This window comes from Gracilinanus agilis, chromosome 3 (assembly GCF_016433145.1).
Source record: "Gracilinanus agilis isolate LMUSP501 chromosome 3, AgileGrace, whole genome shotgun sequence".
Lineage (NCBI taxonomy): Eukaryota > Metazoa > Chordata > Mammalia > Didelphimorphia > Didelphidae > Gracilinanus > Gracilinanus agilis.
In genome coordinates this window covers 51,095,397-51,122,022 of record NC_058132.1, presented here as the reverse complement: position 1 = coordinate 51,122,022, position 26,626 = coordinate 51,095,397, and the positions used below count along the sequence as shown (strand labels likewise).

Genomic DNA, 26,626 nt, shown 5'->3' with positions numbered 1-26,626 from the left:
GAGAGAGAGAGAGAGAGAGAGAGAGAGAGAGAGAGAGAGAGAGAGAGAGAGAGAGAGAGAGAGAGAGAGACAGTGGTGGGGAGGGAGATGATGACCTGAATCATCTCACTCTGTGCCATCAGCCAACATGCATTAGGCAAACGCCTCCCGTGTGCCAGGGGCACACTGAGTGGCTGGGCCAGGCGTACAGGACGCTGGGCTCAGGAGAGCCTGGGTCTCTGGCTGGGTGGTCGTGGGAGTCACAGGTGGTAACAGCTGAAGGGATTTCACCCCTGTAGAGAGTTAGCCTGTCCTCAAGGCACTCCATCTAGGGGGAGATACCCCAATCCAAGTGGCCCCCATCCCCCTCCCTGACCCCCACATCTGCCTCAGCTCACTGCCTCCATGTTTCTTCTTTTAACTCTCACTTTCCCTCTCAGAATTGCCATTTCCTAGGCAGAAGAGCGGTGGGCGCTAGGCAGTGGGAGTTGGGTAACTGGCCCAGGGTGACATGGCCGGGAGGCATCTGAGGCCATGTTTGAAGCCTCCTGGGTCCAGGTGTAGCTCTCCCTTGGCTGAGCCCTCCCCCACTGCCCCCCAACATTGTCTTTTCAGGCCCACTTCTCCACCCACACCACACACAGGTTCTCGTCCCCTCTGGACAACCACAACATCTTCCCACCCAGGCTCCCCACTCCAGGCTTCCCCCTTCCCCAATCCACTGGTTGCAGCCCCATCTGAAGCACACATGGGCTGCAGGCAGCTCCCCAGGACTTGGCTGTGTATTAGCTGCCCTGTGACACTGGGGGAAGTCACAGCCTCCTTCCTTCTGGCTCCCCCACTGCCAAAGGAGGAACGATGGGCCCCTTAGCCTGGTGCTGGAAGCTCTTGGGCTCTGGCTCCAAGCTGGCTTCTCAATGGCCTCTCTGATTCCTCTTCCTTTCAAGTCTGCTCTCCTAGAAGTGTAGCCTCCTCAAGGAAGCCTCCCCTGATCTCTCTCCTTCCTTCCTAAGGTCGACCATAACCACAGACTGATTGCTGAACAGGACGACTCAGAGGCATTGGGTCCAAGCCCCTCATTCAGAGATGAGGCACACAGGGCTTATGGGCCTTCGCTGAGGTTTCCCAGGTGGGAAGCGTCAGAACTAGGATTCAAACCCAGATCCTCTTAACCTGGTATCGGTGTCTATGTTCTGGTCTCTCCCACCTCCAGGAGGTTATAAGCTTCTCCAAGTCAGGCACTTCTCATCTTTGAATCCCCAGGCCCAGCCCAAGGACAGGCAGATAACAGCAGGCCTTTAATGAAGTAGTTGAACTGAATACAGGACCTCATCCGCAGAAGTCCAGGCCTGACCAAGCTCCTCCTCTGGGCCTTCCTGGCTCCTCAGCCCCTCTCCACTCACCACTGGCCACCAAAAGGCTTTCCTGGGGGTGGGTGCAGCCAGGTAGCACAGAGTGTCAGGCCTGGAGACTCAGACACTTTTTACCTGTATGATCCTGGGGAAGTCACTTGATCCCTATTGCTTAGCCCTTGCTGCTCTTCTGTCAAAATGATTACTAGGACAGAAGGTAAGGAAAGAAAGAAAAGAAAGCGGGAGGGAGGGAGAAGGGAAGGGAGGAAGGAATGAAGAGAGAAAAGAAAGAGGAAGGAAGGAAGGAAATAAAGAAGAAAAGAACGAAAGAAAGGAGAGAAACGAAAGAAAGAAAGAAGGAAAGAGAGAAAGGAAGGAAGGAAGGAAAGAAAAAGAGAGAGAGGGAGAAAGGGGAAAGGAGGAAGGGGAAGGGGAGGGAAGGGTTGGCTCCCCCTCCTTTCCAGCCTCATGACACATCCTTCCCCTTCAGATTCTGGCCTCTCCAGCCAAACTAGCCTTGTGGATCCCTGTTCTTGGCATTCGCTCTTCTCTTTCCAGGCCTCAAGACAGATTGTTCCCCAGGCCTAACCTCATGACTTTTAGAACTTTTAGATCCTTTCCCACTCAGCCCAAGCACCACAGGTTCTTTTTTGATCCCACCTCACCAGAAAACCTATTTACTTTGTGTATTTTAAGTATCTAGGTCTAGGTGGCACTTCTCCCAGTAGAATGGAGGCCAGGAACAACTTTTTTTTTTGAAAAGAAATCCTGGGAAATGAGCCTGGAGAGGGAGACCCAGAGCCCAGTTGGGTTTTAATTGCATCCCAGCAGCAATAGGGAGCTTTTGAAGTTTCTTGAGTAGCAAAGTATTGTGGTCTACCTAGCACAGTGGTGGCCCAGGTGGTGTTTAATAAATGCCTGTTATACGTCCCCTTTTGGCAGCAGATGTTGGTGTCACAGAGCAGTAATGGGGGGGGGGGGTCTCAACCCCCTCCCCGGCCAGGCCTTCTGCCACATTCCCCACCCCCAACTCTGTAGAGACAGACAGACAGACAGACCCCTTCCCCTCCCCTAGCCCAGACCCGGCCTCCTACCTCACATTTCGATTCCTGGGCCACAAACTTGGCGAGCGCCAGCTTCTCCATGGTGGCATCTGTTAGGACGCTGGGGTAGGGGGGCTCCCGGCAGCCCTTGATCATCGCTGACTTGAGAGAGACCAAGAAAAACCTGTGGAAGGAGGGAGCAAGGGCAGTGGGGGTGGCAGAGGAGACCCTCAGGGGGCAGGAGTAGAGCTTGGGATCTCTTCCCCACACCCCTGTCCTTCCTCTGAAGGGCACCTGACTCTGCAGTGGGCCTGGGGGGCCAAAAGCCAGGAAAGGAAGGAAACGGGCCTTGATGGGACCCTTACTCTGTGCCAGGCACAGTCTGGGTTCTTTGCGATTATGGCCTTGATTGGTCCTCAAAACAGCTCTGAGAGGCAGGGGCTATAGTTAACCCCATTTAAAGGTGAGGAAACGGGCAAACAGAGGTGAAATAACTCGTCCAGAGTCACAATGACCCTGGGAGGAGCAAAGGAGGGACTTAGCACAGGGCCTGGCATCAAACAGGAACTATACAAGTGTTCGTTGTTGTTACTACTGTTAAGTAAGAATCGTCTTTTGTGTTATCCTCCACTTTAAAAAAAAAGTTTATTTAATTAATTAATCTAGAGTGTTTTTTGTGGTTACATGATTTGTGTTCTTTCCCTCCCCTCCTCCCCCCTCCTGTATCCAATGAGCAACTCCACTGGGTTTTACATGTGCCATTGATCCAGCCCTGTTTCCATACTATTGATATTTGCATTAGGGTGATCGCTTAGAGTCTATTTCCCCATCATGTCCCCATTGACCCATGAGATCAAGCAGCTGTTCTGCTTCTGCGTTTCTGCTCCCACGGTTCTTTCTCTGGGTGTGGATAGCCTCTGCTTTGAATAGTCCAAGGCCGTTTCTAACGGTCTTCCTGTGGTGTCAGAGCCTAGAGACCGACAAGGACAAGAAGGGGCTTCCCGGGCCATCTTGTCTGATCCTCTCATTTTACAAAGAGGAAATCGAGGCCCAGAGGGGGCTTCACCTTCCTGTGGTCATGCAAGTCATAAGTGGGAGAGTCAGGTGTCAAACTCAGCTCCTCTGATTCCAACCCAGCCCAAGCCATGTTATTAGGCACTTATGTGCCAAGCACCATGCCAGGCACTGGGGGCTTCAAGATGAATGAAAAAGAGTCCCTGCTATGGGGGGGAGGTAGCATAGAGAATCAGGCCTAGAGTAGGGAGGACCTGGGTTCAAATATGACCTCAGTGGGACCCTGGACAAGTCACTTAACACTGATTGACTAGTGCTTGCTGCTCTTTTGTTAGAATTGAAGGAGAGAGAGAGTCAGAGACAGAGAGAAGACAGAGACAGAGAAACCCGGAGGAGGGGCATGCCTCTTGTACTAGTGGAAGGCTGCAGGCTGAAGGAGGGTGCTGGGCACCAAGGAGAGGGGTTCACATTTGATCAGTTGCCAAACTTCATCCATTCCAGCTGAAGTGGGCAGCCCACTATTTCCTGAGCTAGGCACTCCATCTCTGGTCTCCAGACCTTTGTCTTGGCTGTTCCTCCTGTCCAGAATGCCCTCCACCTGGCCTCAACCTCTCTAAAGTCCTTCAACGAGCAGCCCGTGAGCCATGTCCCTAGACGAATGTTTCCCAATCCCCCGCAGGCCTCCTAATGTTCTCTCTTCTGTGCTCCCACCTCCTGTGAGTTCCTTGGTGGTACAGGGCTGTTTTTGTTGTTTTTAAAGCCTCACCTTCTGTCTCTGCATCTAAGCACTGGCCTTGGAATCAGAAAGACGGAAGACAAATTCCCTTCCTAGCTGTGACCCTGGGTTGGCCACTTGGCCCTGCGTGCCTCAGTTTCCTCCTCTGTCCCACAAGCGGGAGGTCAGGACAAACCAGTATCTCTCTGGAGAAGTCCACCCCACCCCAACCTGGTCGGGAGGCGGGGCCAGGGCAGAGGGGGCGGGGCGGGGCCTCTTACTCTGCCAGGGTCACGTCCGCCGTGTCCAAAAGAAACTGCTTCCTGCGGTTGGTGCACACCAGCCTCACCGTCTGCTGATCCAGGCCGACCTGGGACCCCGGGAAAAGCCGTGTGGGTGCAGGAACACAAAGATCCCCACCCCCAGGGTCCGGGTCTGAGAAGAAAGCTCGGCCCGGGAGCGAGGCGGATGGAGCCTCGAACACTGCCGCCGAAGTACATGTACGTGGCCGGACCTCGACTTCAGACGGCTGGTGGGGGCGGGGTAGGGGACGCGAGCCTCAGGCCAGTGCTCCCAAGGGATGACCCGGGTGGGGGAGGGGAGTGATGGGCGCCAGCCCCTGACCTGAGAGCTAACCAGGACAATAAAGGGGGTCTGTGGAGCAGCCCCAGCGGAGACTCACCGAGACATAGTCCAGTTCATTGTAGGAGACGGCCTCTTCCACGAGGTACGGCTTCTCCGTGGCCCCTGGGAATGAAGCTTGAGGTCTGCTTCCTGGAGGAGTGCACCCCCCCACCCCCAGTCTCTGCTCTCCCCCAGGCTGCCTGGGAGGGCAGGAGGAATGGCCAGGGGATGGGGAGGCACAGCTCCAGGCATCAAAGGTCAGTGGAGGGTCTGGCGATACACTGACTCAGTGAAGATGCTGCAGACCTTCTCTGGGACAGGAAGCCTCAAATGCGGGCCAGGCAGTTCCTGGGGGGATTTGGGGACGGTGGCAAAGGCCTCCTGGAGGAAGTGGCCCTCAGAACCTGACGGGGCAGGGCATGGGGAGACTAGGGGGTGAGGGGAAGGCTCTCTAGGCAAGGGGTGCAGGCAGAGGGGCCCTCTGAACCCAGGAAGGCCGGAAGGAGAGGAGTGGGACTGTGCAGACCTCCCCAGGGCACTGAGCGGTCAAGCGAAGTTAGATCTACCTTTTCGGAGCAGGTAGATATAACAGTCGGTCAACAGCACATACATGAGCTGCAGGTTTCCTTCCATGTGGCCTGTGCTCATACGGATCATCTGGGTGGCCAAAGGGAGAGAAGGCCCCTGCCTGTTAGAGACCGGGAGCTTTCAGTCTGTCCTGGCAGCTGTCTGTGCTCACTCCCAGCCCCTGACCCGACTCTGCCTTCAGGAGAACTCGGTGTGGCACAGTGGAGAGCGCCAGGCTTGGAGGCAGGAGTCCTGGGTTCCAATATGACCTCAGGCACGCCTTAGCTTCAAGACTGTGGGTGAGTCACTGGATCCCACCTGCCTACTCCTTGCTACTCCCTGTCTTCTAACTGCCCCATTCTGGATAGGCCTCTGTTCCAGTTATTCCTAAGGCTCTCCAAGACATTTCCAAGATGAGAGGCAGCGCTAGCCAAGGCTATTGGTTCTAGGGCAGAAGGGAAGGATTTTAAAATATAAATTATATATATGTATATATTGTTGTACCGAAATTTTAATATCTGACCCAGATTTGGTCATGGCAGGAGAAATCACACTGATAATGCAATATGCTAGAAGAGGCCCATTTATTGACTAGCAATAATGCTAGGATCAGTAGGCAGAGAAGCTTGCCTGACTGACCCTTTGGATTTCTTAGCCAAGGGTTTTTATAGGGTTTCTGGAGAAGGGAGTCTGGGAACATTCGTGTTCAGATGTCATCAAGGGGGAATGTTAGGGTCAGAGGGGTCAGGAAGCATCTAGTGACCATCCATCAAGGGGGTGTTAAGGTCAGGAGTTCAGGAAGACAGTTATGTGCTGGGGACTGATTTTTAGGCCCAACAATATATATATAAAAGAATAAATCAGAGGAAAGCCTAGGTAAAAAGCAGTGGGTAAGGAGGTTCTTCGGGGTTCCCTAGCCAAAGGCGCTGGGCTCCAGCTCCATATACTGGAGGGGCAATAAACCCCAGAACTACACCCCACTCTTCCTTGCTCACTCTCCTCAGACAAGGTGGAGGAGGTGTGTAAGCTGGTGCCTTTGGTCCCTGGCCCCTGACCCTCCCGAGGCCCCTCCTCCACTCATTCCCTCCATCAGGGATCCTCCCCCCCTCCAGCTTACCCTGAAGAGCTGCTCTTCATTCTCCCGGAAGACATGAATCATGAGGAGGAGGAGGTGGTTGTTGTCTACCCTGTGAAGGGGGGAGGGGAGAGGGGAGAGAGGGGGTGTCAGGTGTGGGGGGGGGGAAGGGATGAGTGGAGCAGGGGGCAGGAGCTGGAGGCAGTACATGCATGCGGAGGCGGGGAGGGCACCTGGCACCTCATTCCAGCTGGAGAACTTCAGAACAAGACAAGAACTGGCAAGGGGAGCCTTGGGGACTCCTGGTTCCGAAGGCTCCTTTGGGCTGCGCTGTGGAGGCGCGATCACTCCTGCCCCTGCTGGCCATCACCCCCCCCCCCCCTTCTTGAACCCTAGCCTCAGCCTCTGGGAGCCAGTTTCTATTTTCTTTCCCTGCAAATGGAGCCTCCTGCTCTTCTTGCTCTCCCTGCTCCGTCTGTGGGGGCAGGCGAGCGTTCTCACCTGAACTCGGAGGGATGGCTCATCTCCAAAGGGCTCCCCTGGCCCTCATCCACGCCGGAGTCCTCGGCGCTGCTCACGCCGGGGCTGGGCTGGTCTCTCTTGATGGGCTCGGGCTGGGGCGCCTCGGGGCAGTCGCGGAGCACGTCGGAGGGCTCCTCTGCGGGGCACTCTAGGGGCACAGGGGCTGCGGCTTCTTCTTCTTCTCCCCCTCCTTCTTCTTGGCCAGCAGCCTCAGGGCTACGAGGAACATGTAGCGGTTGGCCAGGCCCTGCAGCGTCATGGTGGCCACCACCTGATGTAGCAGCGTTTGGACTCTCGACGGTAAAGCGGTAGAAGTCCATTGGGGCTGCAATCCCTTCGCTAAAGTTGCAAAATGGCGGTGGCCTTTCCGGGGTGTCCCCGGGGGAGCCACTCCGAAAGGACTGGTCGGTTCGCTCGGCACGGGAGGGCCAGCCGCCGGGGTCCAGCTGCCCGTTGAGCTGGTCCATGACCTTGCTCAGGGGCTGGCCCACACTGTCCATGGACGTGTCCTTCATCTCGGGGATGCGCAGGCCAATCTGGCTGAGCTCCGAACGGTCGCTGCTCTCGGCGGCGCTGCCCGGTCCCTCACCGGCCTCCTGAGGGGAAGCCGGTGCCGTGCTGCCAGGGTCCGCTCTGGGCTCAGGGCCATTGAGGCAGCTATCGCCGCTGCCGGGCTTGGCGCCCTTGGGCTGGCCCAAGGCAGGGTGGAGGGGGCTGGCCTCCTCTTCTGACCTGGCCTTCTTCTTCTTGCCCGTCTTCTTCTTCTTGGTGACCCTGAGACCAGAAAGGGATGGGGAGAGGTGGAGGCTTTGGTCCTGCCACTCATGGACCCGGGGCTGTGCTTTCCTGGGCACAAGGCAGGGGGCTAGGGGGCCTCAGGAGCGCTGCCAGGCCCGGGAACCTTGCAGGAGCTCCAGCAGCCGCGGAGGCACATGCCTGGCCTCTGGTAGCTATGAGGAGGAGTGAGGAGTCCCCTAGCTAGGGGGATCCTGACACGATCCCTTAAGATGCCTAATTATAGGCCACAGAAGCCCAGATTTGGGAACCTAAAGGGGCCCTACAAGCTATTGAGTTTGAGCCCTCCATTTTACAAAGGAGGAAACTGAGGCTGGCAGGGACTTGCCCAGCACCACACAGCCATAAAGTATCAGAGATGAGATTTGAACCCACATCTTCCTGACTCCCCAAGTGGCATAGTTAGTGGCAGTTAGCAGTGGCTAGATGGCATAGTACAGAGTGTGCTTGAATTTGAATTGGGGAGCCCTGAATTCAAATCTTGCCTCAGACACTTATTAGCTGTATGGCCCTAGGTAAGTCTGAGCCTCAGTCTCCTCATCTATAAAATGAGGGTTGTAATAACTCCTGTATCTATCTCACAGGGTTTTTAAGAAGATCAAATATGTGGAAGTGCTTGGAAAAGCTTTAAAAGCTCTCTATAAATGCCTTATAGTTGATGATTATTATTATAATACAATGCTATATATTATTCTGTCCTGCATTATATGTTGTCATGTATATTGTAATATAATGACTCAGAAATATCTGGGGGACTCGGCTAGGCCCCTGCTGCCTTCCCCTCTTGCCCCACAAAGCCTCAGGTACGTGGGCTACTTCCTAAATCTCCAAAGAAAAAGAGTGCCTCACTCTTCTGGACTGGAAAAGCAATCACTCTCTAAGAGCCCAAAAGATGGCGAGGCCCAGGCTAGCAGGCCTCATCCTCGGGGAGAGCTTCAGGGATGGCGAGGCTCCCCCTGCGGGGCTGCCTTTGGGAGCACCCCCGTCTTCCCTGCTGACCTGATCACTTCCAGCTCTGTGCTAGCCTCCTGCAGGTCCGAGGCCCTGGCCTCCCCCTTGTCCTGAGAGGCCGTGTGCACAGGGGTGGTATCGGAGGAGGACACGACCTCCGGCCGGTCCTCATTGAAGGGGTTGTAGCGCGGCGTGGGGCTCTTGGTGGAGGCCTTGCCGCTGGTCAGGTCTGAGGCGGTGGAGCGGGGGCAGCTGACGGTGTCCGTGAGGTCTCCATCTGGGGCGAAGAAGAGAGCGGGGAGAACCGCCCATCAGACACAGCCGCCCAGACCGCCAGGCACCCCGGGTGTTCCTGACCTCAGGAGGGGAGGCGGGTGAGCCTCCTCCCCCAAAGGCTATAGTAAGCGGGAGAGGGGCCTCAGGGTCTAAGGGCTCCTGGGAAGGCCTCACGGAATCTCCGTATCTACTAAGGAAGCCTGACCTAGCTGCCTTGAGGGGTGCAGGACTGAGATGCTTCACTCGCTGCTTTGCCCACCAAGAAGGCCGAGGAAGCAGGGTATGCTCAGCTTCGCGTCCACTCAGAGGGCTGATGTGCTCTCATGAAAGAGATGAGCCCAGACTGCCCTAGAGGGGTCCAACAGGAAGCGGCTGAAGAAGGAGGCAAAGGGAAGGGGGACCCAGGGAGGGAGAGAAGGCCAGAGAAGAGCAATGAGTGAACAGAGATTAGGGGGACCGGGGGCAGAGAAGGGGGGGGAGAGAAGGAAGAATGAGAGGCAGAGGATGGAGGGAAGGGAAGAGAGAGGACAAGAAGGGTGAGAGGCAGAGTGGGAGGAAGGGAAGATGAGGTACAAGGGGGAAGATAGGCTGCCTCCACACTCTGGGCTCTTCATCTGAGCTACAAAGATCCAAGCGTCCTCTCACTAACTTATTCTTGCTCCTGTATACCGAAGAGGCCACCAGATCTGACCATTAATCTTGTCCTGCTTGTCCTTGCCTTCCACCTTTCTTGCCCTCTTTCCACCTTCAACCAAGAGGCCAGACCAGGGAGATGCCCCCTTTGGAAGAGTCATCACTGCAGAAAGGAGGTGATTTGACTCCCCTCGGTGCCCTCAGTTCTTGGGGGTGAACTGGAGGATGGCGCAAGGCGAAGGGCTGTCATGAAAAGCATATACACACAGCATTCATCAGGCGAAGATGGAAAAAGAATAGAGTCCAGGTGGCCAAGCAGCCAGGGCCAGGGTTAATGGGGTGAGGGACACAGGACATCACGCTACATTTCCCAGCTCATGCACATCTCCCTGCTCGTTAGCTACCCTGAGTAAACGTGGCCTCAGCCTCTGTTCCCATGGCCCATCTCACTAGAAGCATCTTAGCAGGTCCTTGAAAACAACAGGGCAGCCGCCTGCTGAACACAGCAAATTTTCTTTCAACGTTGAAGAGAAGGGAAGGGGCTGCCTGGAGCCACGACCTTTACTTTTGCAATTTGGGTTGGATGAGGACTGGAGGCATCATAGATCGACCCTGGGGCTCAGACGCCACTGGAACCAGACTCTCAAAGACTTCAAGCAAGGAAGAATCTTAGAGATCACTCCAGCCCAACTAACTTATTTTATGGATCAAGAAACTGAGGCTCATGGATCTGGTAGAGGTCACAGAAGGAGTAAAAGTAGCAGAGTAAGAACTCCAACAGAAGTTCTCTTTCTCTACTCATGCTGCCTCTGGGTCTCCAATGCCCATTTATTCTCTCCCCAGTATCTCTCGCTCCCCTCCACTTATGCAACTGGCTAGGTGATAACCCATGTTCACTCATCCCCCCAAGAAGAAAATCACCTTCGGGGCAACACACATCTGAACCTTCTGGGTGCTAAGGCTGCCAGGGGAAGAATGCGGGGTCTCGAAAACCCACCAACTCTGCAAGCCAGGAACTGTGCCAAAAGGGTGGCCAACCAGATCACTGATACCACAAGCATTAGGACTAAAGATGCCCTTGGACAGTTACCCAGGAAACGTAAAATGCTGATCATCTGGCTGAGGCTCCAAAGCTGACCTGTGCAGCCCTCTGCCATCCATGGGTTTCTCCTGGGAATCCTTTTGTTGCTTGAGGAATTAGAAAATATAAGTGGGAGTCTAGCTAACCCTAGGGACCCAGAAAGATCAAGGCCACGAGTGCTGTTAGTTCTGAGGTGCTGCGGAGCAAGGCTAAGCCCCATTCACCAAATGACTGCGAAAGGCAAGAGAGAGTTTGATTTGAGGTTGTGGTTAGTTGTTAGGCTGATGAGGAAAGGAGAAAAAAAACCAACACAACCCAATGCACATTGTGTGTGCCACAAGAAGAACCGCTCAAGGCTCCTGGGATGGAATTCTGGATTTTAAAAGCCAGTTTTCACAGAAACATGGGTTTGGGGAATGTCACTAATGAATGTTTTGGATGCAGGAGACTATCTAGTTTGTCACCTAATTATTTCTCCTCGTTAAAGCTTAGATGTTTCTAAGTTGGGTTATTGTTAAGAAGAAAACATGGGACCTATTGCCTGGTAAATGGGGGACCTAGCAGTAAGTAAGGGATTCAGATTTATAGCCTTCACTATGAAAGGAGATTAAGTGACAATAATGAGCCTGGTATATATACAAGGTGGCTGAAAGCTTCACAAATTCATGGACTTTATGAGACAACTGAGGCCTGGGGACAGGGGAGAAGGGGATGCAGTGAGGCAATGGCCAATTGCCAAGGGGCACCTAGCTAATAACTAGTACAACCAAGAATCGGATCCTGGTCCTCTGACCGCAAGCCCAATGTTCTCCTCATCAACCTCTCTACAGGATGAGGCAGGCGGTATTGCCCTTCCCTGTGAAGCTCAGTTATGGCTAACCCTTAGCTAGAACTTTAAACTCGAGGCAGTTGCATCTTGCTGTTGAAGACACTTTTGTAAAGGAAGAACTATGAGCAAGACCTTTTAGTTATCTCGAGGGCTAATAAAAGCTAGTAAGAGCTTTTGCTTTTAGTAATCACAGAAACCTGGCAAACAGTCCTCTTCTTCTAAACAGGCTATAGGCAAAGTGTGATCCCTGAGATTGGTGTTCTATTGAGTACAATAAGTGCCAAATAACCAAGGTGGACACAAGAGAGGAACAGCCCCTAGACTGATGGATTTCCTGAACCTGTTATGGAAGCAGCCCCAAACTGGTTTTCCCTTAGTAAAAAGCCCTGTTGCCATCCTCCAAAAGGAGTTCCAGCAACCCTGAAGCAATCCAGTTAGATTTCATTAGCTCCTAGGACTGGAGGACTTTACCTAAGCAGAGGAAAGCCACTCATTCTGAGAAAGAGCTTTGGGATCATTTGACTCGAGGAGTCTTCCAGACGGTGCCCCTCACGGGATTGCTCTATGGAATAACTTGGAGGTGCCTGGGAAGGAGAGGTGCTTCCCAACATGCACAGGAGCCAGGAGAATGACCGAAATTAAACTTGGGAGGAAATGGGCACCCTGGCCCTCCCAGGAAGTGCATCCATTGAACAATTCCCAATAGACATTCCTATAAGGGCAGCCAAAATGCCTACGAAACGGGTCTCTCACTGTGCTTGGAAAGGCAGGGGGCACGGCTAGGCCAGGGTTCTCCTGTAGAATTCCATCGGGATCAGAAAGCCAATTTTTGGATTTGTTATCATCACTGTTAATGGACTGATTTCAAAACATGCAGCAAGCTTGGCACGGAAACGGTGCAAACCACAAAAACAGGCTAGCAGCGGGCTATATCCCCACCTTCCCAGTCTGTGCTGGGGACAGACGGCACTGCCGGAAACACATCTCCAAAATCATAATCTACAAAAACGAGGGACAAAACTGAAGATTAGAAACACAGGCCATCAGAAGGGAAGGGGGGAGAGCAGGTCAATGGGGAGGGGAACATGGGAAGAAAACATGAGAGAGAAAAAAATTTAACTTTCTATATTTCATTTAGAAATTTAAGAATAATTTGCTGGCAATCCCAGCATGGTGGACAGGTCAGCTGTTCCCCTGGTGAGTACCCGGCATAATTAGCCTGGGAAACCTCAGAAAGATTGATAGCATTTTTCACTTAAAAAAAAAAAAAAAAAGGCACACATCAACACATACATATATTCACGTATACACACAAACAAAATATAAAATAAATATAAAACAAGTATTTGACTTTGGCAGAAAATGAGCCAAGTCAAGACTATTACACTTGGGTCTAGCGTTTGCAGGATCCTCGAATTAGAGTTGGAAAGGATCTCTTTTTTTTTCTACAGATGGGGAAACTGAGACCCAGAAAAGTGCCCATGCGGTAAGGGGGTAGAGTCAAGATTCAAATCCAGAACCTCCGATTCTAAATAAAATACTTGGCTTCGTCCATCTTTTGCCTTCTCTTAGGATCCCTAGAAAGGTGACCCAGAGATCCTGGTGCCTTCTGTATGTTTCCTGCTGGGGCATTTCTTTTCAGCAAATTATTTCCGCCATTGCCCACTGACTCAACCTAAGAAGATGAAGCTAATTCTATAGCAGGGAGAGGAGGCTTCCACACGGGCCTTCCTCAGGGACTGAACCCCTTCCTGTGGAGCCGGAGTTAGACAAGGTTACTGGGGAAAGCTGGGTAGGAAGCTTTGCAAATGAACACCTCCCCCACCCTCCCCCAGTCTGAAAGGAATCAAGTTCCAGGCAAGTAAAATTTTCATCCAAAAGGAAAAAAAAATGATCACCCACCATGTTGGTGGCCAGCTTCTTCAGGTCACTCCATGGCTCTGGTCAGCCATCAGGAAGTTTTTGGTTTTTGGTTTTTTAAATTTTTATTCCAAATTCTTTCCCCCTTCCCTCCACTGAGAAGGCAGGGAACACGATGCCCACCATACGGATGACATACCAGCATATGTACCGTCAGCACAAGGGGGATTAAGAGAACCTCAGAGGGCTGATAATTTCCACAGATGTTTTCCTAACACCTCCCGCCTACCCGGATTAGTCGCAAAGGATCTGATCGCTTCCCACTGAAGGTGAGACAACTTTCCTAGAACAAGGCAGAGATTCCCCGGGATTCAGGCCCCCGCTGCCCCCCCCCCCCCGTTACCCCAGAAGAGGCAGCCCCCAGCCCCAAAGGCACGCGCCTTCTCCCCTCTCAGAACCCAGCCGGCCAGCCTCCACGGGCCTCTGAGGGGGAGCCTTGGCCCTGGCTGGAGTCGAGGCAGTCTGTCCCCTCCGGAGCCCAGAAAGATGCCCCGTGCCCAGGCCGCGTCACTGACCCTCGCTCGATGGCGCGATGGCGCTGTCGTCCCATTCCAGGTTAGTGGAGGTGACCGAGTTGAAGGAGTTGAGGGACAGACTGTCCGAGCCGTGGACCGAACTAGGCAGCCGGTCTTCAAAGTCCAGCAGATACTGCGGTTTGTAGTAGTCGGGCATGTAGGGGGCCAGATCCAAGTACGGAGCGTCCTGGGGAGACAGCGGGGTGTTAGGCCGGGCCGGAGACACTGGACCTGCACATCCCTCCCTGAGCTGGCCACCACCAACATCCGTTCTGTGCCAGCCTCGGGCCGGGCACCCGCTGACCCACAGATGGGCTCTGCTGTCTACACAGACGCCCGGGGCCGGCGGCTGGGGACACGCTGGCTGCCAGGAGAAACGTCTTGGAAAACAGTGCAGGGCGCTCGGGGGGAGAGAGCCAGGCCTAGAGACAGGAGGTCCTGGCTTCAAATCTTCCTAGCTGAACCCCCATGGCCTACCTTACCGCTCTTCTGCCTTAGATTTATATCAAATATTTATTAATTGATTTTGATCTACTGATTATTGATTTTGAAATTTCTATCCGATCTAAGATGGAAGGGAAGCATTTTAAAAAACAAATAGTAAATGGGGTGGGCATGATCATCTGAGGGGAGAAAGAGAGTGCTCACAGCCAAGGGCATCTGGATACACTTCCCAAAGGACGAGGCCCATGAGCTGGACCTTGCAGGAAGCCCAGGATCTAGAAGGCCACTCCAGAGAGGAGGGCAGCCTACGCAAAGGCTCGGAGGTGGGAGATGGGGGGCTCTGCTTTACCCAGGAGGCATTTCCTGCCCCATGATGCTCTCCATCAAGCCTAATAATAGCTAATCACTAAAATTTATATTTGCATAGATTATCTGACTGGATACCAGTCCTGTGAAGTAGGTGCTATTATTATGCTCATTTTACAGAGAAAAATAATAATAGTCCACTGAACTCCCTGACAGCCCCCTTATTTATGTATGTTTGTTTGTTTTTCATTTGATTTAATATTTATTTTTTTCTCCATGGTTACATGATTCTTGTTGCCTCCCTCCCCTCTTCTCTACCCTCCTGTCCTGGAGTGGACAAGCAATTCCAATGGGTTATATATTATATACGGTTTTAAGGTTTGCAAAGCACTTTCCATAGCTCATCCCATTTGATCCTCATAGCAATTCTGGAAGGTTGGTGATATTATTCTTCCCATTTCATAGATGAGGAAATGAGGCATGGAGGTTAAAACTTACCCCGGATCACAGAGCCAGCATGTGCCAGAGGCAGGACTTGAACTCGAGTCTCTCTGACTCTTAATGCCAAGGTCTCTGCCCTTCTAAACTTGGTACCATCTGACCATAGTCTAAACAAGCTCTTTCCATGGCAAGGCCATGGGGAAGGGGCCTCTGCCAGCCCTTCCCATTTTAATCCCTTATTTTTCCATCCATGCCCATGTCCCGGAATAGGTCCTCACCAGATCCAAGTCAAATCGGATGAACTCCAGCCCAGACACGAGGGTGAGGAAGAGTGTCAAATGGTCATGGCTGCAGACCAGAGCGTTCCTGAAACACACAGTGGGGCAAGTGGGCTGGGAGCAAGAGTGAGGTGACCCCAGAGGTGACCAGCCTGGCCTCCAGCCAGCCAGCCACAGCTAGGCTGCTTTTGTCTTTTCTCCCCATGGGACTGAGAGTGGTGACCCGGTCCATGGGCATTGAGGGCCAAGGTTCATCAAGACCCTGAATTCCAATGCTGTCCACCTTTTCCCACCCCCAGAATCTGGTGAAAAACACATGGAAATAATGTCAGAGACCACACTGAAAAACTGCAGGGCTCTGGATACGTGGAAATAAACCACACTGAAAAACTTTGGTGCTCTGGATACATGGAAATAAAGAAACTAGACTGAAAAACATTGGAATTCTGGTCATGAATGTGACTTTGGATCGGATGGTAAAGCCCTTCCAGCCTCTTATCAACACAGAGCTGGGAAGCTGTAGGAGCTGGAGAAAGGCATCTACTGCCAGATGGGGCCGCTGAGTTGTTCTGTTTTCTCATCACTATTCTTTGGTCACAAGAGAGAATTCTGCCATGGGAAGCGGGAGGTGGAAGGATGGGGGGTGTTGGGAGAAAACATAAAAGAGAAGGGTTCCAGACCAGGAGATAAAAACAGACTTCAGAGGCTGTGAGTCCAACCTTTTTTATTTTACAAATGAGGAAACCAAGGCCCAGGATGTCTAAGTTAGAGTGTCTGCAAGAAAGGGACCAATGCAAGAGACATTGTGGGAATCAAGTCTCTAGGATTCAGCAGACTGACTGGCCTGAGGAGTGAGAAGGGAAGAGAAGAGGCAAAGAGGATTCTGGGGGTGTAAACTGGGAAGATGGCGGTGCCCTCCACAGAAATGGGGAAATATGGAGGAGGGGAGAGTGTAGGGGGAAAGACAAGAAACATTTCAGACTCTGAGGCAAGCCCAGGATACCCGAATCGCTCAAGACAGCCAGGGTGCCTAAGCCTTTGGTTCAAGCCAACATGCATTTATTAAGTTCCTGCCATGTGCCGGACACTGTGTGAAGTGCCAAGGAATATAAAAGCAAAAAACCAATCTCTAATTTCGAGGAATCTGTGATCTAATGGGAAGGACATGCAAACAACTACAGGTTTGCCAGTCAGTCACTTTTCAGTCACATCCAACACTTCATGAGCCCATTGGGGTTTTCTTGGCAAAGATACTGGAATGGTTTCCCCTTTCTTTCTCCAGCTCATTTGACAAATGAGGAACCTAAGGCTGACAGGGTAAAGTGACTTTTGCAAGGTCTCACAGCTAATAGATGTCTGAGGCTAGATTTGAATTTAGGAAGGTAAGTCTTCCTGACTCCTAGCCTAGTGCTCTACCCACTGCACCACCGAGCTGTCCAAATAACTATGTCCAGACAAGCTACAGACAGGACAGAATGGAAATAATCCCAGAGGGAAGGCCCTAGCATTAAGAGGGATTGGGAAAGGATCCTTGAAGAAGGTGGGATTTTAGCTGGGACTTGAATGTAGTCAAGGAGGCCAGGAGATGGAGATGAGGAGGGAGAGAATTGCAGGCAATGGGGGATGACCAGATAAAATGCCCAGTGCTAGGAGATGGAGGGAGGCCAGAGTCTCTGGATCACAGAACTAAGATGTAAGAAGACTAAAAAGGGAGGAAGGGGCCAGCTTTGAAGCCAGAGAGAATTTTGTATTTGACCCTAGAGGCCATGGGGAGCCTCTAGAGATTATAGAATTGGGGGGGGGGGGGGTACACAGTCAGAGCTGAGCTTTAGGAAGATCACTTCAGTGGCTGGAGGACAGATGGGAATGAGCAGAGAACTGAGGCAGACCCCCCACCCCCACCCCCAGCATCTATTGCAAAAATCCAGGTCTGCTGCTGGGTGGGAGCCATGTCAGAGGAGAGAAGGGGGCACACTGGAAGGATGTGACAAAAGAGAAATTGATGGGTCTTGGCTACAGATTCAATATGGGGGAGAAGAGAGAGGGAGGAATCCAGGCTGACTCCTAGGTTGTGATTTTGAGGGATAGGATGATGGTGTAGCAGTAAGAGGGAAGTTTGGAGGAAAAGAGAAGGAATTCTGTTTTGGACATGTTTGAGTTTAAGGAGAGATGGAGAGCCCAAAAACACTCCTGACAAGGCCAGGACCCCAAAGGGCACTCCATCCTTGCCGACACTGCCCAGGCTATGACCTGGGCTCCCAGGGGGTTTTACATGTGAAGGGGGGGCCGGGCCCTTAAGGGAGCTCAGGGGCCTGGCCACACCAGAGAGGTGATCTGTGCGGTGTCATGCCAGACAGACCTGCAGGTACTCACTTGACATAGTATTTGTGCAGCAGGCTCAGGTTCTCCTGGAACAATCGCAGGTAGCTCTCCAACGAGTTTTCATTGAGGGCCAAGTAAAGCCAGGCCCGGCCTGCAATGAAGGACAGACATGACCTCTAGTTCTGACTGGGGAGGGGGATCAGAGGGCCACAGATTTAGACCTGGAAGCCTAGAGGTCAAACCTAGACCAAGAGGTCATCTCTAGCCCTCTCATTTTACAAATGGAGAACCTGAGGCCCAGGGAAGAGAGAGAGTTTGCCCAGTGCCATATGAGTACCTTTCTGGTAGTAGGAGAGACTTCTGGACCTAGGTCTTCCTAGGGACCAAGATTTTCAAACACACTAGCACCCATGGCTACTGGTCAGTGGGCTGAGGAAGAAGGGGAACTGCCTGGCTCAGAAGGATTAAGAGCCATAAACTCCTTTGAAAACCCCTAGGGCTAGTACCTACTAGCTTAGGTTTTTCTGTCTGCCTATCCATCCATCCATCCATCCATCTCTCTGTCTGTCTGTCTGTCTGTCTATCTATCTATCTGTCTGTCTGTCTGTCTATCTAATTAATCTATCAATCCAGCCATCTATTTGTCTATCTAATCAATCTATCAACCTATCCATCCATCCATCCATCTATCCATCCATTGTCTGTCTATCTAATCAATCTATCAGTCTATCTATCTATCCATCTATCCTTTCTCTCTCTCTTTCTCTTTCTCTCTCTCTCTCTCTCTCTCTCTCTCTCTGTTACCAATTATATGTAATAACAAGTTTCCACATTCGTTTTCTGAAGTTATAGGATCCAATTATCTCCCTCCTTTCTTCCCTCCCCATTCCCAGAGCGGATAAGCAATTCAATCTGGGTCGGATAATACAAACATGTATTATCACAGAAAACACATTTCATTATTATTCATTTTTGTAAGTGAATAATCTTGTAAAACCCAGACCCCAAAACATATACCCAAATAAACAAGTGATAAATCGTATGCTTTCATCTGCCTCTACTGAGATTAGAAAGAGAAATCTTTCTTGCTTGGGGTAGGATCACTGATTTAGAGCTAGAGAGGACCTTGAGGGCCATCAAGTGTCCCCAATACTTTCATTTGACAGATAAGGAAACTGAAGCCAAGAGAGCCTAGAAGGTAATACAATTGAATGCTGTCAAGCATCCCATTTGTCATGACCCCCCAGCCTTCCACTAGGACTCGCAAGGGGGGAAGAGGCAGCATTAAATACCACCTGCCATTCTGAAGGGAAGGAATATTGCTTTAACAGCCTCCTATCACTGAGCCTGGAACAAGTGTCCCAGGCCACATTACTGCTCCCCACTCAAGTGGATGGTCCAGCTCTCATCCAGCCCCCCAGCCCCCCGGCTGTACTCACTGCGCCCCAGGTTGGTGGTGACGTGCTGCAACACCTCAATCTGCCTGATGGCTTCCTTTCGGGTGAAGTGCACCACCAGGACCCAGTAGCCGGAAGAGAGATCCTGTAGCCTGAGAGAGAGCCGGGGGTGGGCATTGGTGGTGGGCCAGAGCAGCTCCGCCCCTGGCTAGCTGTGCTGCCTACCAGCCCCACCAGAACCAGACTCGTCACAGCAGGAGTGGGAGGGACCCCCGGGTGCTCTGGCCAAAATCAGTTTGTGCATGGAATGGGCTATTCCTGCGCCTCGAGAAATGATGAACAGAAAGAACCCAGAGAAGCAGGGGAAGATGTACATGAACTGTTGAAGGTAAGTGGAACCGGAGAAATAATACATACAACAACTACAACAACGAAATAGAAAAGAAGACGAAAACCAAAGAAACCGTCGAAAGAGAATGCTGTGAAATATCATTATAATTCAATCTTGGCTTTAAGAAGAAAGGAGAAGAAATATTTCCCTCCCCTTCTGCAGAGGTGGAGGAGCTATGGACATGGAATAACATATATGCCACTAGATGCTGTTGGTGTGTTGGTTAGTTGAGGAATTTTTTTTCTCTCGTTTTTTTTTTAAAACTCATACCTCTGTCTTAGAATCAATACTGAGTATTGGTGCCAAGGCAGAAAAGCAGTAATGGGGGTTAACCCAGATAGAAAGTGTCTGAAACTAGATTTGAACCCAGGACCTCCCATCTCTAGACCTGGCTCTCCATCCACTGAGCCACTCTTCTCTCATTTGTTTTTATTCTTCACCAGGGATGACTTCTGGGGAGGGGAAGGAATTTGGAAATGAAGGTCAGGTAAAAAAGAAAAAAAAGTGGAAATTTAAAAATTTAAAAAGTAAACATTACATCCAATAATTTAAAAAATTTGCTTTTTGCTACTAACAGCAATAAAACGATCTAGGACAATTCTGAAATCGTCCTGAAAAAGAATGCTCTCCATCTCTAGAGAAAGAACTGCTGGAACAGAAATGCAGATGAAAATATACGATTTATTTCTGTACTGGCAGCAATGCAATGACCCAGGACAATTCTGAGGGACTTATAAAAAAGACGCTACCCACATTCAGAGGAAGAGCTGCAGGAGTGGAAACACAGAAGAAAAACAATTGCTTGATCACATGGGTCGATGCGGACATGATTGGGGATGTAGACTTGAAACTACCACACCAATGCAAATATCAATAATATGGAAATAGGTCTGGATCAATGACACATGTTAAAACCAGGGGAAATGCGAGTCAGCTATGGGAATGGGGGGAGTTGGGGGCAGGGGTGGAGGGGAGAGTAAGAACATGAATTGTGTAACCGTGGAAAAAATTCTTCTAAAAAATAAAATAAAATATATGATTTATCACTTATTTATTTGGGTATATGGCTTGGAGTTCTGGTTTTATAAGATTATTCTCTTACAAAAATGAATAATATGGAAATAGGTTTTGAGTGATAACACATGTATCACCCAGTGGAATTGCTTGTCAGCTCTGGGAGAGGTGGGGAAGAGGGGAGGGAGAGAACACAAATCATGCAGCCTTGTAAAACTTATGTGGAAATTTGTTATTGGAATAAAATTAAGAAAAAATAAAAATAAGTAAAATGTATTTCTTGCAGAGACACCGCACAGACATCAAAATATTTGTATCAGCACTTTTTTTGTGGTAGCAAAAGGCTGAGAACACAGTAGGTGTCCCTCATTGGGGAGCGGCAGAACAAACTGTGGCATGTGCGTGTCATGGAGCCGTAAGAAATGAGGAACGCGAGGACATCGGAGGAGCATGGACCGCCTGGTTAACTGATCTCATGACAGGAGACAGCAGAGGAAAGAAGACCCAGAAGAACAACACAAATTAGCAGTACCAACAAAGAGCGCCGAGAGGCTGAGCGATGAGCAGCCCTAGTCCCAGAGGAAGAGAAAACAGAAATGGTTTGTCCAAGGTCTCATGTGCCATGGGAGCACATAAGGGAGCAGATGTGGAAGGCAAACCCAGGTCTTCCAGCGCATGAGTTTTTTATGTAAGTTTTCAATGCTATCTTTTCCCCTTAATAAAAACATAAATGAAACAAATAAATCAATTCTTGCTGAGCAAAGTCCAGATAATTCCCCCAAATGCCTTGGCACCCTCTTCTTATTAGATGGCCGGCCTTCCTCCGGTCCTTTAACTTTGCCTTCAAAGGCGATTTACAGAAACAAATGCAGAATGGCTGCTGAGCTCATGTGTCCTTCCCATGGGGGAGCCACGCCTGGCAGATGCTGCTAAGGAGATATTTCTATAGGCTGTTCTGCCCTCACCCCTTCCCGAGCCTGTCCCTCACGCCTCACAGATTTCTCCTGAACCAGGCGCTCCCCCAAACCCCATCTGCCTTACCCATAGAGCAGAGCGTGGTCCAAGTGCTCGCAGAGACGCTGCAGGACCTTATCGTGGTTTCGGATGGCTGGGGTCTCATCTTCACAGGCAGCAAAATAACTCTGCAACTGGAGGTTAGAGAAGAAGAAAAAAAAAAGACTTAGAATTAGCCATGGATACAGGGATGCTGTTACCAAGAGAGAGGCATCCGCAGGATCTCAGGAGCTGGAGGGGATCTCAGAAGTCCTCTCGTCTCCCGAATGGGAATTTCCAATCATTCTGCCAACAAGTATTTATTAAAAACCTACTATTTGCCAGGCACAGTGCTAGAGCCTGGGATTATTCTCAGACACAAATGAGCCAACCCCTGCCTTCAGGGAGCTTATATTCTACATCCCCTCATTCAGCCTGGCTTGAAGAACCCCAAGACCGGAGGACTCATCACCCTTCTGGAGACAGACCCGAATTTCTGAACCATTCTAAAATAGTAGGGAGCTTTTTCTTTACATCAAAGTCTCCTCTTTGTCACTCTTCCATCATTATCACACCCTTTGAGACCAAGAAGAACAAAGTTCATCTGTTTTCCACATGAATTCAAATGTTGGGACACTGTCGGGTCCCCCCTATGCCTTCTCTTCTCCCGGTGAGACACCCCTCAATTCAAGAAGCTATATTCTGATACCATGGGCTGCCATTAAAGTCTTTTAGCCAATGTAAAGTCACCCATCATTCTGGGGTTTCCTAAGAGACCGATTCAGCTGGCTTTCAATTGTCAGTGATAGTAGGGAAAATTAACCCCACAGATAGAATCAAAGACTAAATCCCATTCGGTCCCATTTAACATGCTATAGATGGTGAGGCACGGTGGGGCATGCCTGTACTCCCTAGTTCTTAGGCAAAGGCCAAGGTTGATAGATTCCATGAGTTTGGGACTTCTGAGCCACAACAAAGCTAAAGCCAGTTGGGTGTCCGCACCAAATCCAGCACCAATATGGAGTACCCCTAGGACAGAGGGCCACCAAGTGCCCAGGGAGGGCAAACCAGAGCAGGGAAGAACAAGAGAACAGTTAAAGCTTCCATACTGATCAGCACTGGCACTGGACCATACACTTCTAAACCTGGTTAAGATAGGGAGATCCCGGCTCAAACAGATAAAATAAAATAATATTAAATCAATTTTTTAGAATTGCTATAGAGTCCAGATTCCTATGATGAAGCCTGGTTCGCATCTTCTGATAGACAAATGTACAAAATGAGACTTTTTAAAAATAAGTTCACCATGTCAATTTGTTTTACTTGACTTCTGTTTATTTGTTACAAGGGAAGTTTATTTTGTAGGGGAGGGGAAAATGTGGGGACAAGAGGCTAATGATCAACATAGGACTTAACCAATTTCATCAATATGGGGAACTTGTGGACAAGGAAACCTTCTACCAACAGAAGTTGGTACCTTCTCTACAGGGTAGCCAGGCAGTGCAGTGCATAGAGCTCAGGGTCTGGAATCAGGAAGACTTCTCTTCCCGAGTTCAAATCCAGCCTCAGATACTTCCTAGCTGTGGGACCCTGGATATGTCACTTAATCCTGTTTGCTTCAGTTTCCTCATCTAGAAAATGAGCTGGAGAAGGAAATGGCCAACCACTCCAGGATCTTTGCCAAGAAAACCCCAAACGGGGTCACAGAGTCAGACAAGGCTAAAAATGACTGAATAACAACAATTTTCTCTACAACCTGAGTCTTGGACTTAGCTAGGGCAGTAGCTCTCATACTTTCTGGTCTCAGGACTCTTTTATACTCTTAAAAACAGAAGGCCTCCCCAAAGAGTTTTTGTTTACATGCATTAATCTACTGCTATTTACCAAATGAGAAATTAAAACACCTTATTAGTATTATAAAAATAATTTTGAATTCATGGGTCCTCTGAAGTCTCAGGGACCTTTAAGGGGCATCCAAGCCATACTTTGAGAATCACTGACCTAGGTACTGAAGGGTACTGAAGGGTACTGTATACCTTACTGGAATACAAAACCAGCATGGGTCAGAGGTTTGACCGGGACCTAGGTTTTCTGGGCTCCAAGGACAGTCTTCTGCCTACTACTTCATGCTACTATTTATGAAATGATAGAGAAGGAAGGAGAAAGAGGAGAAGAGAAGAAAGGGAAGGAAGAGAATAAGAAAGAAAAGAATGCCAGTTAAACATTTAAAAAAACATGCAGAAAAAATAAAGACATTCAGTTTTGCAACTATTGATTATATTATATACTTTTTAAAAAATACAAGTGATACATAACAGATTCATACTCTTCTATTTAATCCTCTTTTTCTCTTCTTTGCATACGGAGATCTCTGTCAAGTTCAGGATAAAAAATTCAAAATAACAATTTCTATAGAAGTTGGAATTGTGTTTATTCCACTTTGCATCAGTTGCTTCTCTGACATTCCCAAGTTCCTAAAGGGCAAGGGTTGTTCCCTTTACCTGCTCTGAATGTCACTGATACCTACGGGACCATGATGACTCGGTGGAGTATACGGACTGATCCCAAGTCCTTGCTTTGGTTTAGGTGGTTGGGGTGGAGGAAACATTGCTGCCTGTCTCCAGAATTAAAGGAAGATGTTCCATTAGTTGCCTCTTTCCAGCACATGACAACTCAAGAGACCATGGGTGGGGGTGGGGGTGGGGGGCTCTTTGAGGGAATGAAGATCAGATCCAGACAAGAATCTGTATATATACCAAGTTCATGAACCTGCTCATGGAGGTGGGGGCGGGACAGTGTGCCCAGAGGAGATGCCCACTCAATTGTGGATCTGATGGGCCAGATCACTGGATGGGGAGATGAAGTCTTTGGCGCTCTGACCAAAGCAGGATTCCATACTGTTGGGGTGGAACCCCTCAAACAATCCCAGGAGGGCAAATGAGGACAAGGATTCCCTAAAGAAAGTTCCTGGAGTAAAGGAGCCTCTCTTCCCACCCTCATCTCTCTATCTCTTCCTGGCCACATCTGAGTCTCTCCATTGTTCAGAGGAGACAGAAGACTGATGGAGAGAGCAGGAGGGATCCTAGTCAATTGGTCACTCAGGGCCAGCTCCTAGGACCCAGCAAAGGCTTTCTTCCGTGTCTCCTGGAGGCCACTGACAGTGGTAGTAAAGATAAATCCATCATACCACCAAGCACGGGCTCCTGGAGTGGAGCCAGTCATTCAGCCCCTGAAACAAATGTAGCTTCTCTTCCTCCTGCCCTCGCGAGGTCCAATCTCCCTGCCAGCCCTAGACGGAGCTGTTAGTCCTGGCTGCCAAAGCCAGGAAGGTTCCAGTTCAAATCAAAAGGCCAGTAAAGGAGAATGGGTTGAGCCAAGATCCCAGCACAAAGAAACTAAGAGTGAAAGCCTGTGGGAACCATTGAACTTTTAGTCCTGACCAGAGTGCTTGGATGTTGGACTGACCGAGGAATAGTAAGTTTGCTGCAAGGATTTTCCCCTGCTCAGTCGGAACAGGGTGGAGGTGGTCAGGGGTGCCATGAATCTGCCAAGTGAAATAATTTCAAGCCTGTCCCACTGTATAAAAGAACGTTATATGGTGTAGAATGAAAATCAAGAGACTGTGAAGCAGCATGAATCCTAGATTGGGACTCAGAGGGCTTGGGTTCAAATCCTGGCTCTGCCACTATTTTTCTGCCTATGTGAACTGAGCTATACTGCCCGACCTCACTGCACCCTGATTTTTTTCTCTGTAAAATGAGGATAAGAATAGCACTAACTGGGGGCAGCACAGTGGATAGACAGTAGTCTATAGGACAGAGAGTAGCACGAACCTAGCAATGGGAGGTCCTGGGTTCAAATTTGACCTCGGACACTTCCTAGTTAGGTGACCCTGGGCAAGTCACTTGATCCTCACTGCCTAGCCCTTACTGTTCTTCTGCCTTATTACTACTTAATATTGATTCTAAAACTGAAAGTAAGGGTTTTAATGAATAAATACTCTGTACAGATGAGAGTTGGAATACAGAGCAGATGGAGTTGATTTTCTTTCCTTGTTCACCTTTTTTCTCTTCTCTTCTTTTCTTTTTTCTTGCATCAATAAAGCCTAAGAATTTTTTCCTCATCTTTTCCCCTCCTTTAAATACCTAGGAAACCAGTCCTTCAACACTCTCTAGAATGGATGATCTTTATATGTAATTAGTCTACTCCAGCTGCTTTTCCTATCTTGAAAACAAACACTTGAGGACCAGAGTAATGGCCTAATGGTGTTGGTGTGGTGGGTCCATTACCCTTGATGGAAGAATTTTTGCAAATCTATTCTATTTTCTGTCCTTTAGTAGTTTTTCACTGTAATCTGTTTGTACATTTTCATTCTTGAATGCCCTCGGAATGATTTTGCTTAGTCAGACATCTTGTCAAGTTTTCTTTGAAATTAATTTTTGGGAAAAAAAAAATGTGAAAGACAGTGGCCTGGCTAGTACCAGATCTCACACTGTATTAAGCAGTGATCATCAAAACAATAATCTGGTACTGACTAAGAAATCAAAGGGTGAGAATGCCTTCCCTTTGATCAAGCCATACCATTGCTGGGTTTGTACCCCAAAGAGATCATAGATAAACAGACTTGTACGAAAATATTCATAGCTGCGCTTTTTGTGGTGACAACAAATTGGAAAAGGAGGGTATGTCCTTCAATTGGGGAATGGCTCAACAAATTGTGGTATATGCGAGTGATGGAATACTATTGTGCTAAAAGGAATAACAAACTGGAGGAGTTCCAGGCGAACTGGAGAGACCTCCAGGAACTGATGCAGAGCGAAAGGAGCAGAGCCAGAAGAACTCTATACAGAGAGACTGACATTCTGTGGTAAAATCGAATGTAATGGACCTCTGTACCAGCAGCAATACAATGACCCAGGACAATTCTGAGGGATTTATGGTAAAGAAAGCTACCCACATTCAGAGGAAGGACTGCAGGAGAGGAAACATATAAGAAAAACAACTGCTTGAACGCATGGGTCGGGGTGGACATGATTGAGGGTGTAGACTCGAAACTACCACACCAATGCAACTACCAACAATTTGGAAATTGGTCTTGATCAAGGACACATGACAAAACTAGTGGAAATGCGCATTGGCCATGGGTGGG

At 49.8% G+C, this 26,626-nt stretch overlaps 1 protein-coding gene across 1 annotated transcript in view; it reads right to left on the bottom strand.

Moving 5' to 3' along the window:
• PLEKHM2 (pleckstrin homology and RUN domain containing M2) overlaps positions 1–26,626 on the bottom strand; it is a 57,979-nt gene that overhangs the window by 15,210 nt on the left and 16,143 nt on the right. The window contains exons 2-14 of the mRNA XM_044668686.1: positions 21,526–21,632; positions 19,122–19,231; positions 17,734–17,833; positions 15,361–15,448; positions 13,892–14,078; positions 12,396–12,455; positions 8,686–8,914; positions 6,871–7,665; positions 6,412–6,481; positions 5,294–5,384; positions 4,786–4,850; positions 4,385–4,473; positions 2,426–2,558 (exon numbers count right to left, since the gene is read on the bottom strand). Of these exons, the coding sequence (XP_044524621.1) occupies positions 2,426–2,558; positions 4,385–4,473; positions 4,786–4,850; positions 5,294–5,384; positions 6,412–6,481; positions 6,871–7,665; positions 8,686–8,914; positions 12,396–12,455; positions 13,892–14,078; positions 15,361–15,448; positions 17,734–17,833; positions 19,122–19,231; positions 21,526–21,632 (2,124 nt within the window). The remainder of the gene's footprint in view (positions 1–2,425; positions 2,559–4,384; positions 4,474–4,785; positions 4,851–5,293; positions 5,385–6,411; positions 6,482–6,870; positions 7,666–8,685; positions 8,915–12,395; positions 12,456–13,891; positions 14,079–15,360; positions 15,449–17,733; positions 17,834–19,121; positions 19,232–21,525; positions 21,633–26,626) is intronic.